Source organism: Protomyctophum parallelum, assembly GCF_964188405.1.
Source record: "Protomyctophum parallelum genome assembly, chromosome: 9".
Classification (NCBI taxonomy): Eukaryota; Metazoa; Chordata; class Actinopteri; order Myctophiformes; family Myctophidae; genus Protomyctophum; species Protomyctophum parallelum.
The window spans coordinates 43,392,295-43,414,659 of record NC_139706.1 but is presented as its reverse complement, the minus strand read 5'-3'; the positions used below and the strand labels follow the sequence as shown (position 1 = coordinate 43,414,659).

Here is a 22,365-nt window from a genome sequence, read left to right as displayed (position 1 = left end):
ACAGGTGAACTCAAATCAAATCAACACAAGGATTGGCCGGGGAAAAACAAGACACAGGTGAAACAAAGAACAAAAAATCAGGGAAGGTGAGACAAGGCAGGAACCAACTACAAAGGAAAACAGGAAACACAAAGCATCACTTCAAAATAATATTCAAGAACACCATAGCATAACTTCAGAATAAGTTTCAAGAACAACAAAAACAACACACGGAAGGCAGATTGTGACAATAGGTGTCCGTCATGCACTAGTGAATCTCTCTCTCTCTCCCCTCTCTCTCTCTCTCTCTCTCTCTCTCTCTCTCTCAAAAGGCCTAGATGGTGCAGTGCGAGTGAAATGTTTGTGGCTGCAAGAGTCAATACTTTTCAAGCTGTTCTCCGGAACTTAATGCATAGATTCATGTGTCGCTTGGATAAGTCTGTGCATAGCATCATCAGTAACCCTGTGAAGAGTTGCACTATATATACTCCTCTATAGCCTTACATTGGCTAAGCCTTACATTGGCTTAAAAGCCTGAATTTATAACTGTCGCAAATGCCTGTCTAACATGTACATGACCTTGAGTCTGCAATAAAGGCATTCATTAATTGATTCTCTCCATTCTGCATTCATAACAAATTCTCAAACAACATTGAGATTGAAATTATAAAACATACATGATTAACATAGATTACACTCAAACAGTGTTGGGGATGTTTGGGAGGAGGCAAACCAACTTATTCTCTTGTGAAGACCTATAACAGTGGGGTGAGGGGTGCTGCTGATGTGTTCCGTCACGGTTTCACCACTACATTATAGACGACAGCAGGCCCTGGACAATACGCCGGCACTGTTACTTGCAATAGTACATCTTCTTTCATCTTTGCCGAGGCATTTGGTGCCCCCAGAGCCTGGTGCCCAGGGGTGCAGGCGTGGAGCACTTAAGGCCTGTGCATTAAGCCAGGGCTCCACATGCCACACACACACACACACACACACACGCGTGAGTGCGTGAGCGAGAGAGAGAGAGAGAGAGAGAGAGAGAGAGAGAGAACAACACTTTATCACTGCATGGAAGAGAAGAGGAGCGAGGGAATAACAGAAGGCTTTTGGAAAAGATGACAGTTTGACTCGCTGCCTTGTTATTTTCACTCTCCAACACACACACACACACACACACACACACACACACACACACACACACACACACACACACACACACACACACACACACACACACACACACACACACACACACACACACACACACACACACACACACACACACACACACACACACAGCGCGTGTAGAGTAGGCAGAAGCCCAGTAGAATGCATTGTAACGTATCCACAGTACGACAGTCTGTAATAAGAAAGACAGATAGATTTCAGAACAGTTTCCACTCACGCTTGTGTCACACAGTGTCACACCACCATAATATGGCCGTCCGTCCCTCACACATCGTGACACGTCACGCCACCATATATGGCCGTCAGTCCCTCACGCCTCGTGACATGTCACACCACCATATATGGCCGTCAGTCCCTCACGCCTCGTGACACGTATAGTAGCAAAAAACATATTTTGCTACTACTCCTACAAATGTTGTCAATAACTGACACAAATTGGCACAAACTCTGTCTTTCGTCATGTGATCAAGATGTATCAGTCAGATTTGTCATATTCCATCCCTCGCCTCCCCGGGAGAACACAGTGGTCACCAAATTTGGAACGACGCCCCTCTGCACTCTGATTGGTTAGAAAATACAAGGTTCACTCCCACTCCTATAGGCCAGATTTCCTGGGCCCTAACCCCAGGCTTCCCGAGGCTATACAAGGACATAAGCACACACAATTTAGAGTTCTCTAAATGAAACACAAACTCACTTTTGATCTTCCTTAACTCCTCTCTCTCTCTCGCTTGCCTCTCCCCCCCCAGCGGTCCAAGATCGCCGTCTACGAGAAGATGTGGTCGTACATGAAGTCGGCCGAGCCCACAGTCTTCACCAAGACCACGTCCGAGGGCGTGGCGCGCGTCCGCAAGTCCAAGGGGAAGTACGCCTTCCTCCTGGAGGCCACCATGAACGAGTACACGGAGCAGCGCAAGCCCTGCGACACCATGAAAGTCGGGGGCAACCTGGACTCTAAAGGCTACGGGATCGCCACCCCAAAAGGCTCACAGTTAAGGTGGGTGGAGTAGTGTAACAATAGGATGCAGTAACCCGCACACGGGCCATACTGTATACTATTGCTATGGTATTCCATCTACCCTACTGTGTAGTTTTTAATGCCAGTGGATGTCTATTGATGTGATGTGTATCGCCACTGTCATAGGGAAGCCTTGTATCTCCGGCTGGGTACAAAAGAGAGAGTCAGGACGTTTTCCAAGTATTAAGGGTCTTAGGTTTTCCCGTCTGATGTTTGTTTTTATATTTACACTACCGTAATTTCCGGACTATAAGCCGCGGCTTTTTACCCATGATTTGAACCCTGCGGCTTATACAACGGTGCGGTTTTTACAGCTAACGCAGAGCCATCTCAGGCTCTGAGCTAACGTAGCTGCGGCTTATAGTCCGATGCGGCTTATAGTCCGGTGCGGCTTGTATATGGGATTTTCCCTAAATTTGGCTGGTGCGGCTTATATTCAGGTGCGGCTTATAGTCCGGAAATTACGGTACATTTATTGACTTTTAGATTGCCGTTAATGAGACTATAGGAACGTGCCGCCTTCCAGTTTAAGAAATCGAAAAAGGTTGAAAGTGGAGATATGAGGTTTTCACACGACGGTGGTTGATATGTGTGTGTTTTGGGAAGTGGGTATGAGACAATGTTCCTTTCTGGGCATTTCTTGACTTCTCTGTCTTTCATTTGTGATGCTCTTATCACACATCCACTAATTTGCTGTCGGGCAGAAACCTATCTCCATATTTAGTTGTAATATCCTGCTTTGTCATACAAGAGTAGTGAAAATAACAGATCTACAAGATCACAACAGGTCTCGATGGGACCCGCTGTGAGCTTGTTGATCGGCTATTTTCACTATTTACTTTTATATATAATAAATAAGGAACAGTTTGGATATACAAGGTTTCCACTCGACAGCACCAATCTGTATCTTTACCCTCCTGTTGACATAGAGGCCCTTTAGCTCCATGGCTGTGTCGTTCTGTTGCTGTCTTCCTGTTTCATTTGTCCCCTCCAGTCCTTCGTCCTTTCTGTCCCTGCCTTGCTGTGTTGTTCTGTTGCTGTCTTCCTGTTTCATTTGTCCCCTCCAGTCCTTCGTCCTTTCTGTCCCTGCCTTGCTGTGTTCTCGTCATAACCCCCCCTTTTCTCCGCAGGAACACCTTACAGGTAAATCTGTACATGTTGTCTTCCGTCCTGACTCTTATGTTGGTGGTTCTCAAACGTTTTCATGTCAAGGACCCCCCCCCCCCCCATCTGAAAAGGTTTAACCCATTCTGACCTGAGATCAGATTCATACGAGGTTTCCGCCGGACACACACTGGTCTGATGAACCCATTCTGACCTGAGATCAGATTCTAAAAATGTCAGTCGCTCTTCGATTTTTCAAAAATAGCAGACCTACAAGCTCGTATCGCGCCACTCGGTGGCGCGATACGAGCTTGTAGATCTGCTATTTTTAAATAGCTAAAGCATAACATGATGCTGACACCAAAATTGGTGCCCGGTCAGAATGGGTTAAGTGCCAGGGACCTCTGTAAGAGGTTTTTGCGTTGTATTCCAAGTTATTCCATAATTTCACCAAAATTCAACAATTAAAAAAGAATTGCTGATCTACAAGCTCACAACGTGTCACATTGAGAGCTTGTAGATCTGCTATTTTTGAATAGCCAAAGTGTAAAATATTGAAGCCAAATTAATAATTATACTGGGGACTCTCTGGAACCACCGGGCCCCTGGGGGTCCCCAGACCTCACTTTGGGAACCACTGTGTCCTCATTCATGCCATCCCCAGTGACAGATATATGATAATGCTGCTAGTATTTATGATGATGATGATGATGATGGTGATTAGCCTGGTGTTACCACTGCAGGTTGTGGCCTGACTGTTGCCATGACACCCAGAGCCACAAGGGTTGAATTTATAGAAGAACAGGAAACAGGACGTGAGAAAACCGGAAGTAGAGGGGCCTAGCCAAAGGGGGGACTGAACACGAAATGAAAAATCCCACTTAAAAAAATCCCATTTACAAAAATAACATAAAATAAATATTGATTGAATTCTACTTGAATCCATCCAATGTCGATCCCATCTGGTCATTTTGAAAAGACCTCCGAATCCCGATTGGGTATACCGAAACGCAGAAACCATCAGCATTTCCTTTTTTTCCCTTAAAACAAACTAAAGAAAAAGACGAGGAAAGGGAGTTGAAGACTGGATTACCTTTCCAAATTCACTATTCCAGTGGCAGAATATATGATTCTGAGATATGAATTATTGTTGTATTGATTGTTTGGTTTTGTTTTCTTCACTAGGCGATTGTATTGTTAGCTTGTTAGAATGGAAGAATACACCTTTCCTTGACAGTACTGGTGTCTAATGTAGAAAGACAAGATTCAACAAATTCTGATTAATGAGCTCTTCTCTTTCTTTCCAAGTCTGTTAGTGAATATTGACATTTTATGCCTCACCCAAACAAACTCAAACAACACAACTCACATCCTGTTCTATAACTTCACCCTGTGTGTCACGCAATGATGTCCCCCTAGAATCCAAGTCACGTTACATTGTTCCAACGCGTTACGAAGGTCTTTCCGTTTTCGTGGGAAAAGTGACAGACAGCGGGTGGATAGTTCCTTTTTCCTGGCCCCCCGTGACATTCACAGGACTATCCACGGCTGTCTCTGGCTTCTCCCAACCACTGGAAAACCTTCCTTCAAGAGCGTGCACGTGGCTGGGAATGCATGTGCACGTCAGGCCGGCCCTGCAAGAATTAGAGAGATTATTTGAGATTATAATAATGTCTGTGATGATTATGGATAGTAGACTGGTATTAATTTGATTAGTTATGGATACAGATTTTATTTTAACGTTTGCTTTGTTTTATATTAATATCAATGTATTAACCTGAATGTTATATTGTGATAACTCTTACCTCTCTCCTTTTTGGATGTAATTGTTCATTGCTTGTTTGGCCACCCTGGAGGACACGTTCTCTCTCTAAACCTCTCAGTTTGTGATTGATTGATTGATTGATTGATTGATTGATTGATTCAAAACTATTAGCTCGTTTGTCAACAGTACAGGTATAGTACAGTTATGCTAAAAGGCTTAACTAATCCTAACCTATAGCCTGAAAGAGACCTATGCTTTTCATAGAGGGGCGGGACAGACTAGCGCTGGAATCCGACATTGACTTCCTATTGGTTCACCAACATAATGTATGAGCCCATGCACCTCCCCTTCCCCCGCTCCCCTCTCCTCCCCTCACCAGTAGAACACCGACGTCACCAAATTTGCATTAAGCCTAACTAAAAAATCCCTGGGAGCTAGTGTCCATTGTGGTCCATAGTGCTTAATTAATCAGTAATACAATACATAATCGTGTAAAAAATTTAAATAAATCAGTAGCATCAAAATGTACAGAGAATGAGGGGTGGGGGCGGGGGGGTAGAGGATGCTTCTACCTAAGTGTCCACGTTGTATTTTGAGGTCAGGTTAGGTTAGTTTTGAGTTTGGGGAGGGAGTCGAGACCTTGAATGGGTTTTGGTACACTAGTAGGTCATTCCACATGTGGCAGCATAGAATGCATTATAGTAGAATGCATAATGCATTTATAATGTACTTATGAAGCTTCATATTAAACGCTCATTATAAATATTTTCCTGACTTTGTTATAAAGTGTCTGTTATAAAGACACTTCATAAGTACGGTAGTTATAATATTCTGAGTTTATAATGTATTATGACCAGCACATTATAATTATATTGTTGTTATTGTATCAATGTGATTATAATATAATACCTTTAAGTATAAAGCGTCACCCTAATTGCTTTTAATCCTAACTCAAGTGGGTGGCCACACCATAACGAAGACAACACACACACCAAACAAGACAGTTTCAATTAACCTTTTGGGATGAGAGGAGCGTTGTTGATTACAGCCTTTCAGAGAGGGAGAGACAGAGAGAGAGAGATGTGAAAGAGAGAGGGTGCTAAATCTAACTATAGAAAAGCCGCAGCAGCACAGAATACATTTACACCGTCTCCATTATAGAACAAATAAGTCGATTTATTTCGGAACCAAATTGTATTCATTTAAACTAAATAAGTACTTTTTGGGGTTGAACTACACCAAAAAGTACTTATTTAGTCTCATTGAGTCTCAAATTGACTTCACTCTCAAATTGAGTGAATTCAAGGCTTCATGGGGTGTGTAATTGATAGAAAGTAAGTATTTTCTGCGTGAACTAAACCTAGCTTGAAGTCGTGCGTCACTGTCCAAATGGGGCCCATGTGTTTGTGTGTGTATACTTCTTTTGGCAAATGTGACGGACGTCATGCACACAGCATGACCGTGTTATTTTGGCCTTGTTCTGTGTCCCTGATTTGTGTGTGGAGGTCATCCTCCCCAGGGCTGTGAACAACTTGCGTGTGCACATGCATGCACAGCATTGCACACACTCACACACGTGACATGACACACACTCACACGCGCGCACACACACACACTCAGCCACACTCAGGTGCTATTTACACGAGGATGGTGTTCATAAAAAACGGCAAAATAAAGTACCGTTTAGCGCTGTCATTTAGACGAGAACGGTGTTCTCAGGAGGTGAAAACGCATCGAAGTGAAAACGCCTCCCAGAGTGCAAATCTTTGAGAACACCGTTTCCTATGGTCTCCATATAAACAGGCAAAACGGTGAATCCGCAAAACTTATGACATCATGGCTCACGTTAATTGGCTCACAGCGGCAGCGCATAGCCTATGTTTATTACATTGATGCAGAGCAATATCATTATGATATAATGGAGTTCCTGAACAAGCCTCCCTCCTCGCCTACAAAGTGCTGCTCATCAGCGATGTTGAATGTAAAACCATGATGTAAATAAAAAGCCTTGTGAAGTTGTGATAGACGGCAGCCGCGGCAGCAACGTTTATTTAATAAATATATATCATCCCGTGGCGCGCCCAGAGCAGTGTTGCGCCGCTTGCGTCTTCTTCTTGTACGTGGGTGACCTGTCTATTTGGCAGCCCGTTATCGCCACCTAGCGACAGTATAGCATAATAGCACATTATATCATAACTTGTGCGTTCTCGTGTAAAGGGTAAGAAAAAATGAGAACGCAACGGGACTTTGACGTGTTATATGGAGATGGTCCCCGTCTAAAAGAGGCCTCAGTCAGCAGACTAGCGGGACATTAACATGCGAGCAGCATGAAGAACATGATCAGCGAGATGCTAAAATGTGGATGACACACGTCCAGCCACCCATTATAATAGTGCATGGTGCCAAAGACAAACAGACATACTGTACCTGGCTGTACATGATGGAAGACGGGGACAGTGAGAGAGACAGAGGCAGAGAGAAATACATGATACTACTGCCTGGAAGACAGGGACAGTGAGAGAGACAGAGACAGAGAGAAATACATGAATCATGATACTACTGCCTGGAAGACGGGGACAGTGAGAGAGACAGAGACAGAGAGAAATACATGATACTACTGCCTGGAAGACGGGGACAGTGAGAGAGACAGAGGCAGAGAGAAATACATGAATCATGATACTACTGCCTGGAAGACGGGGACAGTGAGAGAGACAGAGACAGAGAGAAATACATGCTACTACTGCCTGGAAAACAGGGACAGTGAGAGAGACAGAGACAGAGAGAAATACATGATACTACTGCCTGGAAGACGGGGACAGTGAGAGAGACAGAGACAGAGAGAAATACATGATACTACTGCCTGGAAGACAGGGACAGTGAGAGAGACAGAGGCAGAGAGAAATACATGATACTACTGCCTGGAAGACAGGGACAGTGAGAGAGACAGAGGCAGAGAGAAATACATGATACTACTGCCTGGAAGACGGGGACAGTGAGAGAGACAGAGGCAGAGAGAAATACATGCTACTGCATGGTAGACAGGGACAGGGAGAGAGACAAGACAGAGAGAAATACATGCTACTGCATGGTAGACAGGGACAGGGGGAGAGACAATAGCGGTACATTCAGTGGTCCGATTCGTTCAGAAATCGTATTGTTTATGTCTCGTTTGAAGTGGTTAATAAATAGATGCATATACCTTTTTGGGTAACCTTTTCTTTTGAACCTCACATTCCCAGCCACACCAACTTACACACTGCCCGCTCCCACTAGATTTGAGTTGCGTCCTGCAGGACCTGCAGCATCCCAATTCCAAAGCAGGGACAATATAAATCATAAACACATTGAGTGCCTGACCATTCACCCACAACGTTCAGCCAGCGGGTGTTTGGCTAGTTAGAAAATAAAATAAATTGCTGAACCCAACGCCAAACTTATTTTGCGCTGCAATTACATAATTTTGATCTCATTGACCTGCCGAAGACTAAGTCTTGAGAGAGAGAAAAGGAGAGTGTGAGAGAGTGCGCAAGAGTGAGAGAGTGGTCGAGAGAGAGAGAGAGTGGGTGAGAGAGAGAGTGAGCGCTGCGCGCGAGAGAGAGAGAGAGAGAGAGGAGAGAGAGAGAGTTGTCCAGGGTGAATCTTTTTCCCACTAACCCATCTTCTTCCCTCAGCCTGCCTCCCCCCACCCCTCTCCTTTTTGCTGTGAACTGCATCCATCCCTCCCTCTGTGCATCCTTCCTCCCTCTCCCCATCCATCCATCCATCCCTGCTCCACTCATCCCTCCATCCCTCCCTCCCTCCTCTGCTCTGACCAAACTTATCTATCTTGTCCCCCTTCCTTCTTCACTCTTTAAAGAAACGCGGTCAACCTGGCCGTGCTCAAGCTCAACGAGCAGGGCCTGTTGGACAAATTGAAAAACAAGTGGTGGTATGACAAAGGAGAGTGTGGCAGCGGGGGCGGGGATTCCAAGGTTAGCCCTCACTGTCTGCCCATCCCCAACCCCACCATCGGGGGAGGGGGTGGGACCCGGCTCACCAGCTGGCCCTTTTACCCCCCCACCCCCACCCCCCCAAGCCCCCTGCCCCAACCCACCACCCCGGGGATGTACGTAACGCTCGCATCTGCCCTTGGCAAACAGTCGCAAAGCGGTTAGGGAGGATATAGGGGGGCAACAAAAGTGACATCTCAAGCGCACAAGTGTCAAGGATTAGTTTCTGTACAAATGTCACATCTCTTGTCCCTGGTGGGTGGCTTTTAATTCCTGCAGTCACAGTGATACAGGAGAGGTGCTTGATCTCTGTGAGCCACGACAGACAAAGGCTGTTGCTCATAGTTTCATTTCAGGAGAAAATTACTTTTTTTCAAATGAACACCAAGTGAAAAATAATAAGTCGGAGCTTTTTCCCTTCTTGGGAGAAAGCATCCTTAATTATAATATGTTTTTGTCCCACGGGAGATTTGGCCAGGATTAAATCACATTTTTTTATTATTTTTACCCAGTATGACAGAGAGAGAATGACAAAGGTGAGAAACAGATAGAATGAAAGAAAAAGAGGAATTATTGTACCACAAAGGCAGGAATATTTTCTGCCCCACGCAAGACAGTGAAATCTGAAGTGTTAATTTGACTACGAAAGGATATGTTGTATCCTCTCAGAGTCAAATTCTATATGATGGCAGCTCTGGGGAGAGGAGGGGAAGGACGGAGAGACAGCAGAGAAGAACATAAACATATGGAAATTGAAAGAACGGTTCATGTGAAATGCATGCATATTGCATGCTCATGGCAGGCCCATGGCAGATCAATAAATGATAGTATCCACATGTAATTAATACAGACTAAAAGATTAAAAGACTTCCAATTAAGATAAGAGACAATCCTGTACCGACTGTAGCTTGGCAGGCTATAGTTTTCTTTATTCTCTTTTTTTGTCTACTCAGATTCTTTATCTTTCTCAAATTGATTGGCATTCCTCAAAAATGTTGTATCAATTACATTTTCCACAGACTCTTTTGAAATGTAAATGTTATCGTATTATGAGCTATGAGATATTGTGACAAATATTGCTGATTAATTCAGACGTTCAGATTTATCTCTCCCCAACCAACCAATCACAACAATAGCAATTTAGTCTAATAAAAAGCCAGGCACCATCAGAAATTCTAAAACATTCATAATGTTCAAAGATTCTACAAGCTTATTTGCCACGCAAAGACATGTAAGGCTTAAGCAGGGAGGGAGTAGTGGTGTAAAGCAGATCTAAAATGTTAGGGAGGAAGTAGTGGTGGAAAGCAGATCCGGTAGGACTAAAATAAATAACGTTATGATTGATTGCTTGCTCTCCAAAAAATAGCTGATCTAAAACACGTTGTGAGCTTGTAGTTCTGCTATTTTTGGCACACAGCTGAGTATGAATCAAACATTTCAACGTCATCACGAGTCACGACCCACCAAAATACATTTTAGTCGACTAAATCAACTGCAGATTTAGTCAACTAAAATCGTATGGTATTTAGACTACTAAAACCAGACTAAAACTAAAATATTTCAGATGACTAAACTATGACTAAAAACGAAACAGAATTTTATTCAAGAGACTACGACAACCACTACAGTAGATCAAAATTGCTGTAAAACATCAGCGCTGTCCCTCTGTCTCTCACTGCCCGTCAGTATAGAGTGAGCCTGTGGCCAATATTCCTGTCTTCACGGTGCTGACCTCTGACGTCCGTTTGGGGCCAGGCACAGCCGGGGCAGCATGGGTGCGTTACCTGAAGTGACAAAGGGGGGTCCCACTCATATGTCTGTAGCTCGCCCCTATAGCCCCTCGCTCCCCCCAGCCCCACAACAAAACGAGCGTACACACATGTACTCAGTGGGACCCACTCTAGGTCACTCGCTCTTTGTTGAAGACGTTACTCTTCTTGTGTGACTAAACTTTCCAATGCAAATGTGAATTATACTAATAACATAAAATAACATGACCTATGATGTTATTTATGTTATTTTTACACGCGAAGAACCCCGGTAAACCTTGCAGTATTGAAACTGAGCGAAGCAGGCGTCTTAGACAAACTGAAAAACAAATGGTGGTATGACAAGGGAGAGTGTGGACCCAAGGACTCAGGAAGTAAGGTCAGTCTCATGCTACTGCGAAACCCCCACGCAGAAACGCTAGCCTGAACTCATCCTGAACACCCTCCAGATTACACTATTTAACTGTTGCTTAGATTAGCAGCACCATCTCAGTTCATCTTCAGTATATATATTCTGACCACACAACACAATGGCTGCATCTGAAATCACATGCTATGCACATACTACTCAGTCTCAGTAGGCCCTATGCTATTTTTTAAGCGGTGGCCGCAGCCCTTCTATGCCAAACCTTGTGTGTGTGTGTGTGTGTGTGTGTGTAGCAATGGATAAAAGCAGGACCAAATCACACTTGAAAAGACACACACACTGGTCAGTACTGCGTGTGCAGTGCACGCACGCTCTACGTGCACGCACGCACGCACACACACACACACACACACACAGCATAATTGTGATTTCCCTACATACTTTTGAGAGCATACGCAATAGCATGTTTAAGTTTGGATGTATTAATCAATTGGGAAAGTGCCCCATCCTGTGACAAAGTATAGGTACTACACATACCTGTTGCTGTTCCATCACTGAGTACAGCAGTTAAATTATGTTTTCTTGGACACGTCATCAGTTATACACAAATAACTACACAGAAATAATATGTTTAAATAGATGAGATGGTCTGGTCGCTGCATGCCATGTATGTTATTGTCACGGCGACCATATTGCATTATGGGGCACTATACACTTATTTATAAGTGTATAGTGCACCAGTATTGCATACTGTAAAGTCCAAACCACACCAAAGGGTCGCCATGCAACTCCTTGCAACCAAACGGTTGCGAGGAGTTGCATGGCGACCCATTGGTGTGGTTTGGGCCATTGAATTGAACCAGTTGAATCACTTGGTTGGACTTGGGTCGACGTGCAACAGGACATATCACACCGCTAAAACCGTCTCGTCCCGTCTCGACCCTTTGGTGTGTGGTTTGGGCTTAAGTTTTCCTAAATTTAGTAAACATTTCACACTATTGAGTAGATTTCAGACATACAAAAAAGTGTCATATACTACCAATAATTCGGCGTACTGAATAGTATGTTAGTATAGTATCGAATATTGGATGCAGCCAAGGTTTCTTTTATATTGGATATAATGTTTCTATTTTCATTACAAAGTTGTCCATAGACACCAATTAAGCTATGTTTCTTCATGTTAACAACACCCATATATTCACTGAAGATTTGATACTGTTTGATCTCATGCACTGACCCATAAAGTCTGAATGAATGCTATAGCAATTGCATCTGTGTCATTCTTAGCACACATGCATGGCTATTCGCTGGAAATAGTATCTTGTAATGAGATAATTTTGTTATAATTAATTCATATTTTCAGTATATCTTTTAATAAGATGTACATTGGTTGCTCTAGTTGAAACAGCATCAGAAAAAAACTGTAGCCTAAGAATAGATGAGAAACTGTTATAATCTATAATTTCACTGAAGCTCTCAGAGATGTGGTTGAATATTTGAATAATACTCTAGTCTGACAGTCAATCAGAATCGATCATCGCACCACCAAAGGCCTGCTGTAGGATCTTAAAAAGTATTTTTGTGTTTTATTTTACACATTTAGGTTTGTAAAATGACATGTTTTGAGTAGCTGTTAATCTATGTTGTGTCGTACATGTGTTGGCGTAGTAGAATCAGTAGCAAAATGTGTATTTGAATAGATTGATGCTAAAGCAGTGTCTGTCATAGTCGTTGTAGTAGTAACAGTAGTAGTAACTCTAGTTGTAGTGTAGTACAGTATATGAATGTATATGATACTAGTGCAATGATAAAATGACAAGTACTTTGTATCCTTGTCTCATATTCCTGTTCTGTCTAACCTTGTGTCCTCATTTATCCCTGTACCCCATCCTCTTTCTGTTCTCTTTACCGCCTCCATGGCACTTCCCTTTCCTTTCTACCCTAACCCCTTACCTCGCTCCCTACCCCAATTTACTTGCACCATACCCTAACCCCTTAATTAATCCCTTGCACCCTACCCCAACCCTTTACTTCCTCCCTTGCACCTTTACCCTAACCCCTCAATTATTCCCCTTGCACCTTTACCCTAACCACTCAATTCTTCCCCTTGCACCTTTACCCTAACCCCTCAATTATTCCCCTTGCACCTTTACCCTAACCCCTCAATTATTCCCCTTGCACCCTACCCTAACCCCTCAATTCTTCCCCTTGCACCTTTACCCTAACCCCTCAATTATTCCCCTTGCACCTTTACCCTAACCCCTCAATTATTCCCCTTGCACCTTTACCCTAACCCCTCAATTATTCCCCTTGCACCTTCACCGTAACCCCTCAATTATTCCCTTGCACTCTACCCTAAACCCTTAATTACTCCCTTGCACCCTACCACATCCTTAATTCCACCCTTCCCCAACCTACTTCTTCCCTGGCATCCATCTTGCACTATCCCCCCCCCCCCCACCACCACCTCCACTCACACTCCAGGATAAGTCGTCCCAGGCCCTGAGCCTGTCCAACGTGGCGGGGGTCTTCTACATCCTGGTGGGCGGCCTGGGCCTGGCCATGTTGGTGGCCCTGGTCGAGTTCTGCTACAAGTCGCGGGCGGAAGCCAAGCGAATGAAGGTGGACCTTAGCCCCCCTCACTGCCCCAGCCCCTCCCCCAGCACCCAGAATCTAGCCACTTATAGGGAGGGGTACAACGTGTACGGCTCCGAGGGGGTCAAGATATAGGGGTAGGATTTAGAGTGCTACCCTATTAGGTGGGGGTATATGTGGCTGTAGAGTTTATTTGTATTGTGACATGTATAGATGTCCACGGCAGGATGTGTGCCCCGTGCTAACATGTTGTCCGTGGTATTGAGTATGTGGTCAAGCATTGTGGAACCAACATCGTCTTTTCGTGTTTATGTTTCGTTTGTTTGTTTTCGCAATTCTGAGAGCTTTTCACATTCTACATTTCTAACTATTGATCTTTTTTTTTTTTTTTCATTGATTGAATTCATGGATTTCATTTGGTCGATTTTTCCTTGCATTCAGATTGTTTGCTTCTGATTTGTGTTTTGTTAAGTCATTATCTATAGTACGCTTCACCCTGGTCTAGACCGGGGCTTCGCTTTGTGTGACTGCAGATTTGGTTCCATCGTCTTTGGCTGCAGATGATGATGATGATGATGATGATGATGATGATGATGATGATGATGATGATGATGATGATGATCTTGGTTAATGACTTGACTAGGCACCTGCATTGTACTCTAGGAATGAAAAAAAGAAGGAACTCAGCCTTGTAGTGGGGACACACAACTCCATGCCCAACATATCCAACAGGATAAATACAGAATGTGCATTTCTCTGTGCACCGCAGTCAGTACTTTACATAAGGGAGGGGGGGTTGGAGCCTGGTCCAGGGACCAGGCTCCAGGGTTCCAAACAGTCCCGGTGTGTAAAAACAGTATATAAAACAGTGTAATCTTTACACTGTTTTATACACTGTTCTACACTGTTCTACACTAAGAACAAAGCCTACCAAGTGCAGTTGCAACTCAGGTCTGTTTTACCAGAGGTAGAACATGTAATTATGCAAAAATACCCTTAAATGGATATATAGTGTTGTTACAAATATTACTTTGTCATTTGGCCAAAGTATTGCAAACCTGTGGCACAACCACTCCTACAACAGCATTTTAACACAAAAATACTAAATAAAGCTGCATGGCATTCAATTTTGCCAAGTATAGCTCAAACATAATAAGTTACAGAATGATCTCTGAGGACATTAAAAATAGCAGATCTACAAGCTCATATCGCGCCACCGAGTGGCGCGATACGAGCTTGTAGGTCTGCTATTTTTGAAAAATCGAAGAGCGACTGACATTTTTAGAATCTGATCTCAGGTCAGAATGGGTTCATCAGACCAGTGTGTGTCCGGCGGAAACCTCGTATGAATCTGATCTCAGGTCAGAATGGGTTAAGTTCTGCTCTGTTGGGATGTTCGCTGGAACTATTTAGTGTTATTCAGGGCTGGAGTTGTGCTCCCCTTCATCTAACGTCCTAATCAGGAGATATGGTCATGATAACGAATAACTGGTCAACTAAACACCTCATAGAGTTGCTACTTCAGTGATGTTGAAGTAAAGGCGTGTGTGTGTGTGTGTGTGTGTGTGTGTGTGTGTGTGTGTGTGTGTGTGTGTGTGTGTGTGTGTGTGTGTGTGTGTGTGTGTGTGTGTGTGTGTGTGCGTGCGTGCGTGCGTTCGTGCGTACATATGTGTATGTATGTTAGTATATACAGTACATGCTTTTGCAGCGTATTTATACAGTCCAAAATTAATGTCTGCTGACATGTTCACCAACCTTGAGTGGGGGTGTTACAATCCCCATTGAACAGTGATGTTGACCCCTCTGTGAAAAGGGAAAGACACTATAGGGTTTCGTTTCCACCCACGACAGTTCAATGGAGATCTTGATTGAAATGTTCTTTTTAGTGTAGGATTTAGGCTTAATCCATGTCTGTGAAGACCATCCGCACATGTCTTCTGTTTAATAAACAGCAGCAGTGGCAGCAGTGTCAGCACAGATCAAAGAAGAGAGAACCCCCTCACCCCCTCTCTCTCTCTCTCTCTCTCTCTCTCTCTCTCTCTCTCTCTCTCTCTCTCTCTCTCTCTCTCTCTCTCAACCATCACAGCTGTAATACAGAGAGTTTAAACTTTAAAGGACTGCCAGGACATAAACAGTAGGAAGAAGCGTAACGACGTACACCTGCGTGCCACGGAGACTGGATTGTAGTTTCCTTTAATAACTGAGACAACTTCTGGGACAAAGCATTTGATATAATCTTGTTATGGTGACGATGCATTTTAGGATTGACATTTATCTGCTGGATCAGCACATCACGTACCGAATGCTATGGTTATTATTACTTTATCAACGATAAACGATTCGTTACTGTTTGGCACACACACACACACACACACACACACACACACACACACACACACACACACACACACACACACACACACACACACACACACACACACACACACACACACATTTCCTGAAAAGTATCATTTTGGACAGAAAGGGTTTCCAGCTCCCAACAGTGACAATATCCTGTTATGAGTCTGACTCATATCTGCTGGTCATGCATTAAGTGAACAGCGGATATGAGTCATAACAGATATACTGTAGGAAAGAACAGAAAGTAATAAGAAAACAACCGTTCTGATGTAGCAGAGAGACATGGGGTCTCAAGTAGAGATGTACCGATATCGTTTTTCCTTCCCGATTCCGATATACTTGGCGTATAGTGGTTTCAGAAGTGGGGTCCAGAGACACTCAGTTCCAAATGGACCCTTACAGGGTCTGTAACTCTGAGTTGTTCCTTGAAATTAAATAGTTTGAGAACCATGGACCTAGGAAGATGACATTGACATTGTCCTTTCCTGTGCGCTACACCTGGGTTCAAATCCCGCTCGTTATACTCATGTACTGATCAAGCAGTGACCAGCTCAGTTGGAGTGTCCGCCCTGGGACTGGGAGGTCGGGTTCGATTCCCGACCAGGTTATACCAAAGTCTCTGACAAATGGGACCCTGCAGTGCCTCCCTGCTTGGCACTCAGCATTAAGGGTTAGATTGGAATTTGGGGGTAAGTCATCCCTGCGACATATACTAGCGTGATGTCCAGTGGGGTGTACTTTACTTGTACATCAAGCTGCCTCACGCTACAGAAACAGAATTTAGGCTCCTGCCCTATGGACCTTATGGCTCGGCAAGGCTAACTTACTTTACTGATCAAGCAGATAGTCGTCAAGTCCTAAAATGTTCCATAACTGAATTAAAGTGTTTTTCTCAGTTTTAGTCTCTATATTTAATTTTTATCTTTGATCTAATATTGACAGAATCACTTCTAAAACCAATATAATATTTCAAACATTTTAGTATATGAGGCCTCTCATCTATTGTCAGCAGGACATTGTTGTTGTTAAAATTTGTAACAATATAACAATAGAAATGCAGTGTTACAAGGAAATGTTCTGTATTCTTAGTTTATTGGCATCGAAACATACCTACTGTACAAGAAACAAAATAATGCCAAATGTGTCTAACACCAATTTGAAAATAGCTGATCTACAAGCTCACAACGTGTGATGCCACGCATTGGAAGCTGTACATTTTGAATAATCTAAATCAACAAAGTGACTACAGTTTTCATTTCAAATATGTACTGGAAAAAAAAGTAAAGTAAAGTAAAAGAACCTCTGAATTGAGCACTTGAGTAAATGTACTTTGTAATCCAAGATCAACAGTCATCCTTTAACGAAACATCACTGAGTAACTCTCTTCAACGCATCATGCCTTCTCTGAGCGGTATAGTCAGTCCATCCCTCTCTATAAATCTGACACCAAAATCACTCCCAAGATCTCCCCTTTGTCTCTGCAACGTCCTCACCTTCCAAATCCTTTCCTTCCAAAAATCTTTACCATACCTTGTTGAGACTCTATACCCAGAGCCCTGAAATGCATGGCCACATGTTGAAATGCAGATGTCTAAAACCAAAACACACACGGGTCCATTGAAAATTGTTGTTGATTGCTGCCTGCTCTCTGCTTTTGTTTGTTTGTTTGTTTGTTTGTTTGTTTGTTTGTTTGTTGGTCTGTTCATGTTTGCACAGCACGTGGCAGCCTATAGTTTGTGACATGTGAACTATCTGTGACGTGATAGAAAGCCTTCACGTAGCTCACTCTTTACTGCATGAATGCCAGACAACCCATAATCCATTATCATTATGATACATATTGTTTCATAGTGCTATTAAATTAATATGTAGTAAGAGTCTTGTTTAATAATGATGATCCGCAGCAGCAGTCAAAGCAGACAAACGTGTTTGGGCGCGCAGGCCTTCGTCAGTGACATTAATACGTGCATTGTTATGTTACATGTATACACTGTTTCATTGTGACATGTATGTTAAAATATGTAGCTCCAAATGGGAGGGGCCTGGCACCAACGGGATGGAGCTTAGCATAAATCAAAACCCGAAGCTGATAACCAAGGACTGGTCAAGGCTTGTGATGAATTGGCCATGCTTTTCTTCATCATTGCAATTGCTCTTTTGTTAACAATACCCGTTTTCATATCATTTCTAGATGCAAAATCTTATATACTTTCATTGTCAGGTACTATGTGCAATTTATTAAAATAGAATATTACTGACCCCGACCCTTATCGTTATGGAACTGGAACGGTGCTGAGCTGGCAATGGGCTCATCTCGTTTTGTATATGCACCTGCCTTGTTTTCAAGTGATATACAAAGTCATGCTTTTGTTATATAAAACCATTGGTCCTAGAGTACATTAAGCCCATTAAATTACTGAAAGCCTTCCATCTTTGGTGATAGGCCCCTAGCAGTAAATTGGTTTAGTCACGGCTATGTAAATGCAGGTTACAGGTGATAATGTTACTGTTACTTTGTTTATCTGCTGTATCCTGATCAGCTATAGGACTGGATCATTTATATCAGTGGTTCTCAAAGTGGGGTCCATGGACTCTCAGGGTTATGAGAGGGTTCTAAACGGACCCTTAGGGTCATCATCATAACAATAATACGTGTATGGATTATGAGCTGCCTGGCGTTCCACAACTCAAACGTGTTCACATGTGTGTAGTACATGTAGACGGATGCATGTGTGTGCGCATGCATGCACAAACGTTTTGTGTGTATATTAGCATATGTGTCCAGGGCATTTTCTCTCGCAAAGTCTCACTCTTTCTCTCTTTCTTCCCCCCCCCCCCCCCCCCCCCCGGACAGCTGACGTTCTCTGAAGCCATGCGCAACAAGGCCCGTCTGTCCATCACGGGAAGCGTGGGGGAGAACGGGCGCGTCCTGACCCCGGACTGCCCGAAAGCCGTGCACATAGGCCACGCCTCTCTCCGACACCCCGGCCTCGCGGTGATCTCCTCCGGCCTGCCCTGAGAACCAAAAACACCCGCCGTGCCTTATGTCAACACACACACATACACATACACATGCACGTACACACACACACACATCACACACACACATCACACACACAAACACACACACACACACACACACACACACACACACACTTCATGCATACATTGTACAAGTAGGTGAATTACGCATACACGACAACGTTCATGCATTGACTTGGGTTACATTTACATACAGCTCCATGTGTATGCGGTGGTACACGGCACGCACGTGACATACGGTACGTACATTAGGACGTACACGTGCGTCAAGACGACACTCATTCTCGCACATGTTTACACACACACACACGGACACGAACACACACACGCACGCACGCATAAACACAGTCACACACACGCACGCACACACACACACACACACCCCTACGCCACACACGCTTAAACACACACAAACTCACACACATTACACACAGTACGCACAGTACACAGCCATCTCACTCTCTTGATGCCATTCTACTACAAACAAGTGAAGTTCAACGAAGAGGGACAAGAAAACTAAAAACTAAAAAACAAATGACCATGACGACTGCTCCCGAAATCTCATTGGAGTATTTTTTGGGGGACACACCATTAACATTTTGACAAAGGGACAGGAAAACACGGTTATTATGAATAAAATGACAATGATGATGACGAAGGCCAACGATGAAAGGACTGCTCTTTTGGACGATATCGACCTTAAAGCCACGGCAACAACCCTGACAACAACGCCTTACTAGCAAATCACACTTCAAGAACAAACGAGTCATCGTCATCATCATCGTCATTCGTCATCATTTTTGACTTGCCTGCAAAGACTGAGCACCAGGAGAGACAGAAAAAAATAACTCATCCTTAGAAGACCAGAAAACTGTAAACTTGAAAATCTTCGGACTGTGCAAACCTGATACGTTGCCATGGACTGTTCGAACTGAACGAGCAAACATGCTTTCTTACTCCACATACTGGGCCGGTTTCCAAGACGAAATCATGATGATACTCGGTCAAAAAAAAAAGAAAAAGAAAAGAAAGCCAAAACAGAAATAACCTCCAACTCACTGCGCAGGTGGCTGAAACACAGCCATAGAATCCACAGGTGTTTGTAAAAATAAAATAAAAACGTAGTAATTAATGAAATTCTTCATCAACAAACATCTTCATGACAGTAGTAAATGCTAAATAATTAATAGATGATCACTTTTTTGCAGAGTGTGAAACAGAAGGCTGTATATTGTGAAACATGATGGGGAGGAAAACTATAAATATATACGTCGTAAACATAACACATATACTGTATATACATATGTGTAAAATATATGTGTATATACAATATATTACATGGGGTGGATCTCAAATGACTACCAACACCAATGCACTTCAGGTATCAATGTGTCTATTATTGTTTCCTACAACTTTGGGAAAAGTAGCCTTTATTTTGAAAAGATTAATCGCGGTTTCCAAGTTTCTCATTTTGTGCATGGTCACACATGTCACTGTTTGTACAACCACCTTCCCAATCTTTGTCTACTGTACGTTCTTTTCACTATAGAATAGGCCTACGTGCAGCAGACGTACAGTAACTAGAGCCCAACTGATGCCAGATCTTTGCGTCAGGATGCTAATCCAACCCAAAACAGTGCAGCATTTTCTATTTCAATTTGAAAAACAGACTATTTGCAGAACTGTAAACAGGTTTAGATAGATACAAAAATAACACTTAAATCATGAGCTTGTAGATCTGCTATTTTTTTAGATTGCCCAAATATAAGGACACCAGGTTGGAAGTGGTTTGAAATTGTGACACATTAGCTGTATAAATCTCGATGCCGATGTTGTAAAATTATGGCCGATATATCGGTCTGGCTCTATAGACTTAGCTACTATACAGTTATTTCAAAAGTAGTTTATTTAATGACCACGTTGGGGGTCATTTGGGATCAATGTATTTAACAGTGTGTGGGGAAAAGGTTACACGACCATATCAGAAAGCTTGCTTTTTAAGAAACCGTTGTAAATACCTTGCATAGCAAAACTTTATTCACCTCTCTTTTTTAACCATCTTAAATAAACTATTCATTGCAATAATGGATATAAAAGATGAAAAAATGCCACTACTTGTAATTAAGAAGAAATCTTTTTTTATAAATCTACATATTATATATATAATACAAATGAATATATATCTATACGTCTATAGAAAGCTATAGAAAAACAACGATTACAGATTGTGGGAGGCCACGCCACGGCATACTGTTCTGTTCAACGGCTGTTTTTTTTATAACTAGACAATATTGATGTGCCACTTGTCTTTGTGTGTCCTCGTCAACACTGAATGTTTATGTGACACTTGCACAGGCACAGTCACACGTAAACATGTGTCATCCACAGGGTTGGTTCCTCTGCACCCACATGAGAAGTATCAGTGTTTTGTTTCCTCATGGTTTCGTTGGTTTGTCTCACTTTCTTTTCTTCTTCTTTAGGCTTTTTTCGTCAATCGTTTGGTCAACCGACATTTACCGTTGGTCAACTGTCATTTTCATTGATGGGAAGGAGAGGTCACTGGACCAGTATGTTTTTAGCACTGTTTCCCCAAACACAGATTCGTTTTTTTTCGTTTAGTTTTTTATTAATGCAATTAAATTAGGAGAAAGAAATCCACTAGTTTGGGTCCTGGGGAGACATAAGATTTCTCTTTTGGGTCTTGAACTAAAATGTTTGGGAACCACTGAAAAGCATATAACGTAACGTAAGTAAATAGGTCCTCTTTAAATAATATCAGCTGCTTTGGGCATTCACTTTGGGTCTGTACATTGTTCAAAATGAGTGGCACTTTTCACTTTGACAAGAGCTATTGTGGACATTTGGATAAAGGTTGACTTGCCTGCTTTCAAATGGGCCACTTTCTAATTCTGAATCTGCTGTGTTGGGATAAAGAGCAGATGAAATATCTTGTGATGGGAAAGTTTGAGGAAGCAAAAATGTGATTATTGGAGTAACACAATAACACAAATATTGTCGATGCTGTCGGGCAGAAATCTCATGTTTCATGTTATTTTTTTGTTTATTAAAAAAAAAAAAAAAAAAAAACGTAATCTTCATCATACAAGAGTGTTGCACAGAATTAGTGAAAATAGCCGATCTACAAGCTCACAACACTGCGAGGCGAGCTTGTCGATTGGCTATTT

At 42.8% G+C, this 22,365-nt stretch overlaps 1 protein-coding gene across 4 annotated transcripts in view; it reads left to right on the top strand.

Moving 5' to 3' along the window:
• The window catches only part of gria4a (glutamate receptor, ionotropic, AMPA 4a), a 193,328-nt gene extending 174,129 nt beyond the window's left edge, over positions 1-19,199 (top strand). For 2 of the 4 annotated variants that reach the window (XM_083773980.1, XM_083773978.1), the window contains exons 15-18: positions 1,920-2,167; positions 11,080-11,194; positions 13,667-13,804; positions 18,993-19,199. In XM_083773980.1, the coding sequence (XP_083630106.1) occupies positions 1,920-2,167; positions 11,080-11,194; positions 13,667-13,804; positions 18,993-19,157 (666 nt within the window). In that variant the 3' untranslated portion in view covers positions 19,158-19,199. Of the gene's footprint in view, positions 1-1,919; positions 2,168-8,913; positions 9,029-11,079; positions 11,195-13,666; positions 13,915-18,992 lie in introns of all 4 variants that reach the window. The other 2 variants (XM_083773981.1, XM_083773979.1) reach the window with 2 other exon arrangements.
• The last annotated feature ends 3,166 nt before the right edge of the window (positions 19,200-22,365 follow it).